At 42.4% G+C, this 14188-nt stretch overlaps 1 protein-coding gene across 1 annotated transcript in view; it reads left to right on the top strand.

Annotated features, from left to right (window-relative positions):
- MED12L (mediator complex subunit 12L) overlaps window positions 1–14188 on the top strand; it is a 981938-nt gene that overhangs the window by 858423 nt on the left and 109327 nt on the right. The window contains exons 36-37 of the mRNA XM_073674721.1: window positions 2301–2462; window positions 4609–4974. Coding sequence (XP_073530822.1) covers window positions 2301–2462; window positions 4609–4974 — 528 coding nt within the window. The remainder of the gene's footprint in view (window positions 1–2300; window positions 2463–4608; window positions 4975–14188) is intronic.

A 14188-nucleotide genomic window follows, 5' to 3' on the forward strand; every position in this document is an offset into this window, starting at 1 on the left:
GTTAAAAAATTCCAGATTTATGGCATATGACAGGAGGATCTCTTTAATACAGTATGTGTTTAAATCTTGATTTATAACTAAAGCTACAATGCTCTGCTGCATTTGCCACATGACAGACACTAGTGACACCCAATGGGCCACATAAATCTAGAGGGCAGGTTGAGTTAGTTTGAGGTGTCATGATGTAGACGTCTAAATGAGTCTCTGATCTCTAATGTTAACAGAACCTTACCCTTTTCCCATTTTTTATGAAAATTCATCACCAGCTCAAAAATGGCATAATATGAATTGACATATGAAAGTGAGATGAGTGTTTGAATTGATGGACTTGAGAGTTTAGAGAAGGATTGCTCTGGTTTTACTGACGGCAGAATAAGCTTTGTAAAGCTGAGGTTATCCTCATATGCTCTACAGAAAGGGCAGAAGAACAGTACTGTAAGTTATGTATACAGTCTCCATTAGTAAAATGTCATGCAAATTTGTGAGCTGAAATATGCAAAACCCATAATTACATAACTTAAGATGCAAGAGCTTTAAATTGCTCATATTCTGAGTCAATAATTAGTATGTTTTGTTTTTAATAAACATTATAGCCATTGAACATAATTTTCCATACACAGAGTATAAAATAAGGGCACCGCCTCAACTGAAACTGCTGTCCCAAAGGAAAATAGTAGTTTACTCTGTTAATCACCAAAACATAACACTTTTTTTTACTTTAAATTTCTTTAAGAAAGTTCTTGTGCCTATATATTGCTGTTCCATACTTGTTGCGGTGCCATCGGATATTCTTATATTTCCCTCTCAGGACATCCACATATTGCATCCTGTACTGTTGAGGGATTAAGCTACTAAGCATATGTGACCTCCAGAACTGTCATGGATGAAATCAAGAGATCAGCAGGGGCCGTCACAAGTATATAACAGTAATATCTAGGCTTTTTTTTTTTAAATGTTGTCAATTGAAAAAAAAATTCACTTTGCATGATCTAGCAGAGTAACCCCTCTAGAAGAGTGTCCAGCCTGAAAAACGCCGTCTGCATATGTGATAACATTACATAATAAAAAAGTTTTTTTGTCATAAATCTTTCTCACACTGCAGCTTAATTGATCACTTGCCAATGTATGTTTACTTTGTTGAAGCCATGACATAACCAAGACGACTCCTGTCAATCACCGACTGCAGCGTTTATATTAGTGTGTACAGCCACACAGTCCAGTGGGAGACATTGGAGAAGCAATGCTAGATCTGTGGTTTTTTTTTTAAAGGGATAGGCTTTATCACATGAACATTTTTCATTATGTTATAGCATGTACAGCAGGCTTTTTTTCCCCAGCCCCGAACCCAGTCAGTGATTTATGATGATGTACCTGTATTGGCAGTGCGTTTGTTACAATAACAATATCACAGGGGCAATCACATCGAAACACAATGATTTTCAGAGATTTACCTGGTCATCTCAATTTCATGTTCTAAAGACATTGGCAAAACCAGGTGATTTGTTTGCATCATGTCTTGTCAACTCTTTAAGATTAGGTATCTCGTCCATCTTGAATATGTCACAAGGCTTCTCACTGTGCCTAAGGTAGATACCTATTATTGGCCGTGGACTGATCTCAAGACTACTAAATACAAAATAAGTCACATAAAATATCCATATTTGTATTACAGTTTTTATTCTCTTAGTATATTGCAGTCATCATATTATATAGCACTGTATACTAACAATTTATCATTTTGCCTTTCTATCCAGCTAATTATTCTTTCTTCAATTTGATCTATGACATTACGTGATTAAAAACTGACTAACTTCTAAGCTCTATGTAGATACAGGAAGTCTCTTTTCCTTGCATGAGTCAGCATTAGAACTACAATTCTATATCACTGACTAAAGGAAACAAGGAAGACAAATGAAAGCAAGGGGGGCAGGAGCAGCTAGGTCAGGAGTTGAAGAAAAGATGGAGCTGGACTGACAGGGACTTTTAAGTGATGTAGGATTGTAGTTCTAATACTGACTCATGCCGGGAAAACAGACTTCCTGTTTCTACATGGAACTTAGAAGGATTCGGCTAGTCAGTTTTTAAGCACATGTGTCATAGACCTAATGGGAAACAGAAGGATTAACTGGGTAGAAAGGCAAAATGAGCAATTATAAGTCCACAGTGCCATATAATATGATGATTGCAATATATTAAGAGGATAAAAATTTTGATGGTAGGAGTGTTTCATTAAATTTTCTATGGTTAATGATGGACATGTATTGGTGGTGTGATCAGCTGTACCTCCTATCTCCTAACAGAAAGAACTTGGTGATAAACGCTCAGAGAGCATAGATAAAGTCCGACAACTTTTGCCATTGCCAAAGCAAACATGTGATGTCATTACCTGTGAGCCAATGGGATCCCTTATTGACACCAAAGGCAACAAAATTGCTGGATTTGACTCTATTGACAAGAAACAGGTAAGACTTTGCATACGACTTAGATGATTGCATCACCAATTATGAAGCATGTTTTTCACTTTTTAGAGAGGACTTAATGTGTAACCTGTCCAACAATTTCTTTTATTTGCACATTCTGATTTTATATTTTGACTATCTTCTTTTCACAGTCTGTACAACTGAATCTGTAGTACACATTGGGGCTGATTAAAGCTATCTAACTTTTGGACAGAGCAAACTGAAAAAAAGGGAGTACTAAAACGTGCCAAGTTTATCAAAGTGTTTCCTGCTGTTTGATAAATCTAGTGCATCTTTACACTTTATAAGTTTATTACTTGGGTTACTGTGGTCAATTAAGCTACCGTATTTTTTGGACTATAAGACTCACCGGACCATAAGACGCACCTAGGTTTTAGAGGAGGAAAATAAAAAAAAATGTAAGCAAAAAATGTGTTCATGATGCACTTTTAAGGGGGAGGGGGTCTTCTGCTGACACTGGTATAGGGGTAATATCCCCCAATTCTGACAATATCCCCTATCCTGGTATATATCCCCCCCCTTCCTTTTATACGTGGTCCCCATCCCCATCCTGGTATGCCTGGCATCCCTCCATCCTGGTATGCATGGCACCCCTCATCCCTATCCTGGTATGCATGGCACCCCTCATCCCTGTCCTGGTATGCATGGCACCCCTCATCCCTGTCCTGGTATGCATGGCACCCCTCATCCCAGTCCTGGTATGCATGGCACCCCTAATCCCTATCCTGGTATGCATGGCACCCCTAATCCCTATCCTGGTTTGCATGGCACCCCTAATCCCTATCCTGATATGCATGGCACAGCAATCCCCATCCTGGTATGCATGGCACATCAATCCCCATCCTGGCATGCATGGCACAGTAATCCCCATCCTGGTATGCATGGTACCCCTCATCCCTGTCCTGGTATGCATGGCACCCCTAATCCCCATCCTGGTATGCATGGCACCCCTAATCCCTACCTGGTATGCATGGCACCTCTAATCCCTATCCTGGTATGCATGGAACCCCTAATCCCTATCCTGGCATGCATGGTCCCCTCATCTTTATCCTGTTATGTATGGCCCCATCATCCTTACCCTGGTTTGTATGGCCCCCTCATCCATACCCTAGTATGCATGGTCCCCCTAATCCCCATCAGGCTGCACATAAAAAAAAATAAACACTCATACTCACCTTTCTGCTCTCTCCTCCAGCGCCGCATCCTGTCTGCCCGCACTGATCTCTCCATGTGAGCCGCGCATGACGTCACTGCCATGCGCGGCTCACATGGAGAGATCAGCTGCCGGAAGTCACTGCTCCCCACGCCTGGACTGTGTGCGCGGGGAGCAGTGACTTCACTCTCCTTCACAGCTGGCACACAACTTAGCCGCGCTGCGGCTCCTGCTGCTGCCGGGCTATAGCGTGTGCCCGCTTATTAAAGGGCATGAATATTCACCCCCTCCCCACGCCATGGGCATGGAGAGAGGTTGAATATTCATGTCCTTTAACAGCGGGCACAGGCGATTCCGGCAGGAGCAGGAGCCGCAGCGCGGCTACACTGTGTGCTGCTATTAAGGAGCATGAATTGAATGTTCAGTGCTCCCCACGCCCCATGGGCGTGGGGAGCAGTGAATATTCATTTTCTTTAGCAGCGGGGACAGTGTAGGCTGCAGCGGGCGGCTGCTGCCTCCTGTGCCCTGCTCCTCCACCGCTACCCCTACACCCCACATATATATACACCCCCCAACATTCGGACTATAAGACACAACCCCCCATTTTCCTCCAAAATTTTGGAGGAAAAAAGTGCGTCTTATAGTCCGAAAAATACGGTACTTCAATTTTATGCTTTAATTTTGGTGCACAGGATTGGGATTTAGACCATAGCTATTTCTCCACCCACTTTCCAACAGACCAGGCCCCTTTTGATTATGGTGTCTGGTGTAAAATGAGGTGAAAAAATATGTATAAAACACAGAATTAATGCAATGCTAATCATGAAAAATGGCTTTTTTTACACAAATTAAGCAAACATTCTGACTCGTCTAAATTAGTAAATCAGACCCAATAGGTTTTTCTTTGATATAACTTCAAGAAAGTGCATACAATGTATCATATTCAGTAATGAAAGGTATTTTTTTTTTACATAGGGCCTTCAAGTTTCAACTAAACAGAAGGTATCTTCTTGGGACTTGTTTGAAGGTCACAAAAACCCAGCTCCTCTCTCCTGGGCCTGGTTTGGAACTGTTCGTGTTGATAGAAAAGCGATAAAATATGAAGAACAGCATCACCTTCTTCTGTACCACACTCATCTAAAACCCAAACCTCCAAGTTACTACCTTGAACCATTGCTACTTCCTCCAGAAGAAGATGATGAAGAAGAACCTAGTACTCCAGTGTCTTTGGACCCAGAGGGAAAAGCAACAGACTTTTCCGATCCTAGTAAATCAGTAACTGATGAAGAAAAGAAATCCAAAAGCAGAAAGCGCAAGAGCAAGGCCAACCCGCGAACAGATGTATGTTACCATTTAATTCCTTGTGTGCTCCTAATTTGTAGCAGAGCTCTTACAAGTTCCAGCTTTTGACTATACTTCTTTGAGTTATTTTTTACTTTGTTTACTCAATCAAAAGATGTTTCTTTTTTTTATGTCCTTTGATGAGCTGCTCATCGAGATTGAACATGAGAAATCTAGACTACAAAGTAGGACGCAAAACATTTGATAGATTTATAGCCAGATTAATTATATACTTGAAACACATGAAACATTACAGTAAATACATAGAACCCATATGTATAACTTAGATCTGTTAATATACAGATGAAACGATTCTCCATCAGTAAAACCCCACTGACGGTTCCTTGAAATTCATTTCCAAGATATGATGCAGCGCTGCACTAACTTAAAGGGAATCGTTCATCAGGTTTTTGCTATGTAATGAAAGCTCAACATGATAGTGATTTCAACAATGTGTCACTTACTAGGCTGTGTTTTGCTGTTTCAGTAAAATCAGTGTAGGTGTCTAGTTCCTCCTGGTCCAACCACGCTCCACCATTGATTAGCATCTTTCTGTTAAAAACAGTGTACCAAGATAGTTGCCAATCAGTGGTGTGGGTGAGGTTATACAGGGCTCAGCATTCTGAGCTCTGCTGGTTCTGCACCAGTCAAAACTGCGATTCTGGCAATTTCTCTTGTGGGTCCGCATGCGGGTTTTCCTCGTAGACCTAACCTCTATGAGGAAAGTCCGCAGGTGAAAAAAAAAAATGGCCACCGCTCATTTGCATAAAATGAGCAGAAGCCGCAGGCAGCTCCTCCGCAGCGTCTGGGCCGCAGGCCCACGATGCAGGCCCGGAAGCATCGTGGGCACACGCCCTTAAAAGAAACCTTTTTTATAAAAAAAAGTGGTAAGAGATCGAAAAAGACATACATTTTTGAGCAGGGCAGTTTTATGCCAAAATGTGTAACTTTTTTTCTGCCAGAAAAAAAAAGTACATGCCTTGATAAATTCCCCCCATAGTTCTTTGCAATGAGAGAGCATGTCGATACTTCATGCCGCCCGCGGTTACTGCAGCATTAACCTGCTGGCAGGTTCCCTTTAAAATAGCAAGTCAGATTATTAAGTCCCTTTAAGTGGATACGCGGTTCATGTGAAGCTTATGTGGCTGAAGCTGCAGATTATTAAAATGAATAACAGTTGGGAAATAACTGAGCACATTTTTTGCAATGTTCATACATGTGCATTTAGTGAGAAACAAGAAGATGCCAAATATACTGTAAGATCGCAGACTGACACATGTATCAGATTACCGCTCCTCCACTGTCTCTTCCTACTCCCTACAACCACACAGACATCTCTCGTTCCTGAGGCTAGAGGTGAAAGTGGAGACCAGAAAGGAATGAAAAACCCACAAATCTTTTTCCACAGACTAATAATGAAACCAGTACGTCCAAATAGGAAACAGAGATGGATGCTAAATTCCAAATATCTTAGACTGCAGGTAACAAGCCCAGTATTGTGACTACTACTGTTGTGGCACCAGACAGTGTGTGTGAAAGGGTATATAGAGTGGTGGCATAATACCATGGGGGGAAAGCAGTCACTGTGAGGGCATCATACTATATTTGAGTCACTGTGGGGGCATCATAATATGAGGGTCACTGTTGGACATCATCATATGGGTGAGGTCACTGTGGGGGCATTATAATATAGGAGAGTCATTGTGGGGCATTATAATATGGGTGGTAACGGTGGGGGCATCATACAATCGGTAAGTCACTGTGAGGGCATCATACCATCGGTAGGTCACTGTGGGGACATCATACTATGAGTGAGTCTGTGGGCTCATTATACTAAAGGTAGTCACTGTGGGGGCATTATACTATGGGGGGTCACTGTGGGGGTATCATAATATGAGGGTCACTATTGGACATTATCATATGGATGAGGTCACTGGGGGGCATTATAATATGGGACAGTCATTGTGGGGCATTATAATATGGGGGGTCACTGTGGGGGCATCATTCCATTGGTAGGTCATTGTGGGAACATCATAGTATGAGTGAGTATGTGGGGTCATTATACTATAGGAAGTCACTGTGGGGACATTATACTATGGGGCGGTCACTGTGAGGGCATCATACTATGGGACTCACTATGGGGGTATCATACTTTTGGGGATCATTGTGGGGTCATCATACTATGGAGGAGCCACTGTGGGAGTGTGCCACCCTGGTGGGCCACTGCTGTCACGTTACTGGTGCACGGCGGTCCGAGTGCTGGTCAAGTCCGACCGGGGGCTTGCGCCAGTCTTTGTCAATTGTGGGGCTAATAATAAAATAATTAAAAGGTTCATGATGCCACTTGAGATGTTTGGCCTGGTATGGCCAGGCACTGATGAAAGTCCATGGGAGTTAGGTGGTGAAGAACAGTGCCAGATGATTAACCCTTCCCAACCAGGGCTGGCTCCCATGAGAGTTGGAACAGAAGCAGAACAGCACAGAATAATCAGCGTTAGATGGTGTAATAATCTGTTTGTACCTTTTACTGAAGTTCTGCAAACAGTTCCAGAATATTCCAAACAATTCACACAAAAGGTTTTGGTCAGACCTGCATGGTGAGGGTTCAGTTTCTCTGCTGTGATGTAATGTAGCCTTTGTGCTGCTAATTATATTTCTGGTAAAAGATTCCTTGAACCTCAGGGATCTAAGATAGACAGGTACTGGATTTGTGATCCATTCCAGCAAGCAGGCAATGTGATTTCTGTCAGAACACTCACTTTCTTTTGCAGCAGTGTCCATGATTCCATGCAGCTGCTGAGCTCATGGGCAAAGCACTTTACTGCTCACTATATGAAGACCGAGCAGTCTTTCAGTTTACCACGGACTCTGGAAGTCTCTGTGGCTTTAGAGAATGATACTTTGCCTCATTCAGCTTGTCCTTGCAGAGAGCATGCTGCTCTTCTCTACACCCAGACCTCCATGCTGCTATTTCTCCTCACATTTCAACTTCTGTAGCACCTCCTCTCCCCAGAGGGATCGTGCGCACTTCCTGGATCAGGCAAAAGTGCACAGACCTCCAGAAAGGGATCAGGTACAATGTGTGGATGCAGTTTTCCCAGCAGAGAAACCAGCCCTCACCATAGCTGGCAATACATATAAAAGTGTATCACACATGCAGGCATTTTGTAGCGCTACAGACACGGGCCCCATATGAGCATTATACTATGGGGTTTTACCATGTGGACACCATACTATGGGTTAGTCACTGTGGGTGCATGATACTATGACAGAGTCAATGTGGGGGCATTAAACTATTGGGCAGTAACTTTAGTGGCATTATGCTAAGGGAGGTTACTGGTGGGGCATGATACTATGGAGTAGTCACTGTGGTTGCATCATACTATAAGGGAGTCACTGTGGGAGCATTATACTATGGGAAAGTCACTTTGGGGATCATTGTGGGGTATCATACTGTGGGGGCATCATACTATGGGGGAATCACTGTGGGGGCATCATACTTAAGGGGTCACTGTGTGGGCATCATAATATGGGGGGTCACTGTGAAGGCATCACACTATGGGAAGGTGACTGTGGGAGCATCATAATGTGTTCAGGGCGCTATGTGAGCATCATACTGAAGGGGGGTACTGTGGTGGCATCATACTTTGTAGAGGTCACTGTGGCATCACTTGGGGAGTGATGTGAGCGCAAACTGTGTGGGGGAATTCGCTGTGAGTGTATCTTATGCTATAGAGGCCATGAATGGAATATCGTAGCGGCTGAGAACACTGTGGGCAGAATCAGTAGGGACACTATTTCTGTGTGCGTGCCACAATACATATTCCTCTCATTCCTCTCGCTGTATTCAAAAGCTGGGATCTATGTCCTTCTGTTTTTAGGCTGGTGCGCCTAATCTACTGGGGTTTTTAGGAGGGCTTGGGGGGCATTTAGAACTTTTCCTATAGGGCTGGCCATATTATTTCTATGTACGTCCCTGATTGTAGGTGCTATATATGGTATCCAATGACTCTTTAAAGCTTTAAATGGGTTGTCCACTTTATCTTTGTTAAAAAAATGTAGTGAACATGATTTTGTACCACTTACTGGTATACAAATATTACAAGTTCTTCCCCTGCACTTGTTAGCATAGCCTTCATCACAGACCACACAATGCTCCTTTCCACAAAATGTCTCCTGATGGAGGAGCATATGACAAGACCTGTCTGTCAACCTCCTCCAGTTAAAATACACTTCACTTGGGAAATCTATTGTTCTATTAGAGGAGGCTGATGAATAGGTCATGTCAGATGCTCCTCCACCAGCAGCCATGGTGAGAACAGTCTATGGGAAGGCAGTACTAACAAGTACAGGACGAGAAGTTGTAATACTTATATATTAATAAATGCCACAAGATCATGCCCCAATGTGATTGTATAAATTGGACAACCTCTCTAATTGTCATGCCTTTCACACAGACATAATGGTTGGAATCTGATTAGTTGCTATTGGTATTGGCAAAATATTTTATTTTCATAATCTTCATGAAGAAACTCACCAGAGAGCTGATATACTGTATGTAAGGAAATGCCGTGCAAGAGGTTTCTACGGGTTATAACATGAATTTATTTCACTAGTGCAAGACATTATTTATGTTGCTATGGATAACTCCAAACTTTGAAAGATAGGAAAAGGGACACATTCCTCAGCATAGCCACTTCCCTAACCTTACACAGTTATTTATGTATGCCCACAGAGAAAAATTGTTCATAGTCAAACAGATTAATGTTCCCACACAGTATAATACCTATTTCATGGCCTCCACAGTGCTCCTCACACAGTATGATGCCTGCAGTGGTCCTCCACACATAGTCTGAGACCCCCACAACCTAATACAGCATGATGCCCCCTCAGTTCCTCACACACCATATGATGCACATACAGTCCTGTATACACAGTATGATGCCCACAATGCCCCTCACACAGTATGATGCCATCACAATACATTCCCCACACAGAATAATACCCCCACAATACACGCCCTACAAAATATGATGGCCTGCAGCTCCCTCCATGTAGTGTGATATCTCCAGCGTCCCCTCACACAGTATGATACCTCCACAGTATTTAGGTAACAGAAAGCTGTCACACTGCTGTAAAAGTGGTCTTGTTTGAGGAAAGGATAACAATCACCTAAACCTCCACAGTATTTCCACACAATATGATGCAGCCAGCATTCCCCACCCACACACAATATGATGCAGCCGGCGTCCCCCACCCTCCCACACACAATATGATGCAGCCAGCATTCCCCACCCACACACAATATGATGCAGCCGGCGTCCCCCACCCACCCACACACAATATGATGCAGCCAGCGCCCCCCACCCACACACAATATGATGCAGCCAGTGTCCCCCACCCACACACAATATGATGCAGCCAGTGTCCCCCACCCACACACAATATGATGCAACCAGTGTCCCCCACCTACACAGTATAACATCCCTCACAGTCTCCTCCAAACAGGCATCCCATCCACTGTGTGTCCTGCTTCTCTGTTGCTTCAGAATGTCACATTCCCTGAAGGTTCTGACGGCTCCCTGCTCCACCATTGTATTAAACTGTATCTGTGTCCTGAAGATTGAAGGCCATTGGGACATACTCACAACCTCCTGGAAAAGTGAGACAACTCCCCAAATTCATGACAGTTCAACTAGATCCAGGATGGTTGGGAGGTATGTTTATATACGTCCTGGACTACATAGATTGAGCTCCACATATAAATGTTTCCATAGAAGATAATTATGGATGTGCATGTGAAAAAAAGCATATCACAGCTCTGCAGAGCAAAAGTTTAATATAATCCATTACTACAAACTAACAGCACTTGAAAAAGTTTCATCTAAGGCTAGGTTCACCCTTAGGCCACTGCCCCACTATTAGTACTTGGTCAGTATTCGTTCAGTATTTTTCATCAGGAGTGGGAGCAAAAACCAGGAGTGGGTGATAAATGCAGAATTGGTGACTTGATTCTATTATACCTTTTCTCTGATTGTTCTTCACCTGATTTTGGCTCCCACTCCTGAGAAAAAATACTGACCGAATACTGATAGTGGGGCCGTGGCCTTATTCTTTGTATAGATGAAGATCCCAGAGGTGGATATGTTATATACAATACAATATGTACAGTGAGTGGTATCATATGTTTTAGTTCTTGTCCCCAATATGGCTCACAACCTAATTTTCCTGCTTCAGACACATATATACAGTAGAAACCAGAAGTTTACATACACTATATAAAAAGACACATCTGCAGGTTTTTCCCAATATCTGACATGAAATCAGAATAAACCTTTCCCGTTTTAGGTCAATTAGGATTACCATAATTTTTCATATTTGCCAAATGGCAGAATAATGAGAGAGAGAGAGAATGTTTTAAGGCATTTTTATTACTTACTGCAAAGTAAAAAGTTTAAGTACTCTAAGCTTACTATGCCTTTAAACAATTCTGGACTGCCCATATGATGATGTCATGTGTTTGAAAGCTTCTGATAGATTTTTTGACAACATCTGAGTTAATTAGAGACACACCTACGGATGTATTTTAATGCAGACCTGAAACACACTGCTTCTTTGTGTAGCATCATGGCAAAGTCTAAAGAAATCAGCCAAGATATAAGGAAGAGAATTTCGGACTTGCACAAGTCTGGCTCATCTTTGGGTACAATTTCAAGATACCCGAAGTTGCCTCGTTCATCTGTACAAACAATTATATGCAAGTGCAAACAAGATGGAAATGTCCAGCCATCATACTGCTCAGGAAGGAGATGGATTCTGTGTCCCAGAGATGAATGTGCTTTCGTCCGACATGTGCATATCAACCCAAGGACAGAAGCAAAAGACCTTGTGTAGATGATGGCGGAAGCTGGTAAGATTGTGTCAATATCCACAGTGAAACGAGTACTGTATCAACATGGGCTGAAAGGCCACTCTGCCACGTAGAAGCCATTATTCCAAAAGAAACATAAAAAAGCCAGATTAATGTTTGCAAATGCACCCAGGAACAAAGACCTTAATTTTTGGAGACATGTCCTGTGGTCTGATGAAACTAAAATTGAACTTTTTGGCCATAATGACCATCATTACGTTTGGAGGAAAAAGGGAGAAGCTTGGAAGCCTAAGAACACCATCCCAACTGTGAAACACGGGGGTGGCATCATCATGTTGTGGGGTTGTTTTGCTGCAGGAAGGACTGGTGCACTTCACAAAATGGATGGCATCATGAGAAAAGAAGATTATGTTGCAATAGTGAAGCAGCATCTCAAGACATCAGCCCGGAAGTTAAAGCTTGGGCGGAAATGGGTCTTCCAAATAGACAATGACCCGAAGCATACTGCCAAAATGGTAACAAAGTTGCTTAAGGATAACAAAGTCAATGTTTTGGAGTGGCCATCACAAAGCCCTGATCTCAATCCTATTGAAAATTTATGGGCAAAGCTGAAAAGGCAGGTGGAGCAAGGCGAACTACAAACCTGGATCAGTTACATCAGTTTTGTCAGGAGGAATGGGTCCAAATTCCGACCAACTATTGTGAGAAGCTTGTGGAAGGATATCCCAAATGTTTGACCCAAGACATTCAGGTTAAGGGCAATGGTACCAAATTACATATATACATAGTTACATAGTTTTTAAGGTTGAAGGAAGACTAAGTCCATCTAGTTCAACCCATAGCCTAACATGTTGATCCAGAGGAAGGCAAAAAAAAAACATGTGGCAAACACTAAGCTCCACATTGGGGAAAAAAATTCCTTCCCGACTCCATACGACAATCAGACTAGTACCCTGGGTCAACGCCCTATCAAGGAATCTAGTATTTATAACCTGTAATATTATACTTTTCAAGAAAGGCATCCATGCCCTTCTTAAATTTTAACAGTGAATCGCTCATTACAACATCATGCGGCAGAGAGTTCCATAGTCTCACTGCTCTTACAGTAAAGAATCCCCATCTGTGATTATGATTAAACCTTCTTTCCTCCAGACGTAGAAGATGCCCCCTTGTCCCCGTCTCAAGCCTCAGAGTAAAAAGATCAGTAGAAAGGTCTTTGTACTGTCCCCTTATATACTTGTACATAGTAATAAGATCACCCCTAAGCCTTCTTTTTTCCACAGTAAATAACCCCAAGTGTAATAACTTGTCTTGGTATTGCAGACCCCCCAGTCCTCTAATAACCTTGGTCGCTCTTCTCTGCACCCTCTCTAGTTCAGCTATGTCTTTCTTATACACCGGAGACCAGAACTGTACACAGTATTCTAAGTGTGGTCGCACTAATGACTTGTATAAAGGTAAAATTATGTTCTCCTCATGAGCATCTATGCCTCTTTTAATGCATCCCATTATTTTATTTGCCTTTGCAGCAGCAGCCTGACACTGGCCACTAAACGTGAGCTTGTCGTCCACCAATACACCCAGGTCTTTTTCAGTTACAGTTTTGCCCAGTGTTTTACAATTAAGCATATAATTATACATTTTATTTCCTCTGCCCAAGTGCATTACCTTACGTTTATCCCCATTAAAGCTCATTTGCCATTTATCAGCCCAAGCTTCTAGTTTACATAGATCCTCCTGTAATATAAAATTGTCCTCCTCTGTATTGATTGCCCTGCAGAGTTTAGTGTCATCTGCAAATATTGAAATATTACTCTGTATGCCCCCTACAAGGTCATTAATAAATATGTTAAAAAGAAGGGGGCCCAATACTGACCCCTGTGGTACCCCACTGTTAACTGTGACCCAGTCTGAGTGTTTTCCATTAATAACCACCCTTTGTTTCCTATCACTGAGCCAATTCTTAACCCACATACATATATTTTCCCCGATCCCCATTGTTCTCATTTTATGTATCAACCTTTTGTGTGGAACCGTATCAAAAGCTTTTGAAAAGTCCATATACGCAACATCCACTGCATTTCCTTGGTCCAGTCCAGAACTTGCCTCCTCATAAAAACTGATCAGATTAGTTTGACAGGAACGGTCCCTCGTAAACCCATGTTGATATTGGGTCATGAGGTTATTCTTCTTCAGATACTCTATCATAGCATCTCTTAGGAAACCCTCCAGGATTTTACCCACAGTAGAGGTTAAGCTTACCGGCCTATAATTTCCAAGTTCAGTTTTTGTCCCCTTTTTGAATATTGGTACCACATTTGCTATACGCCAGTCCTGTGGTAC

Source organism: Phyllobates terribilis, unplaced genomic scaffold (genome assembly GCF_046119375.1).
Source record: "Phyllobates terribilis strain yellow unplaced genomic scaffold, ASM4611937v1 Scaffold_3__8_contigs__length_932513732, whole genome shotgun sequence".
Taxonomy (NCBI): Eukaryota; Metazoa; Chordata; class Amphibia; order Anura; family Dendrobatidae; genus Phyllobates; species Phyllobates terribilis.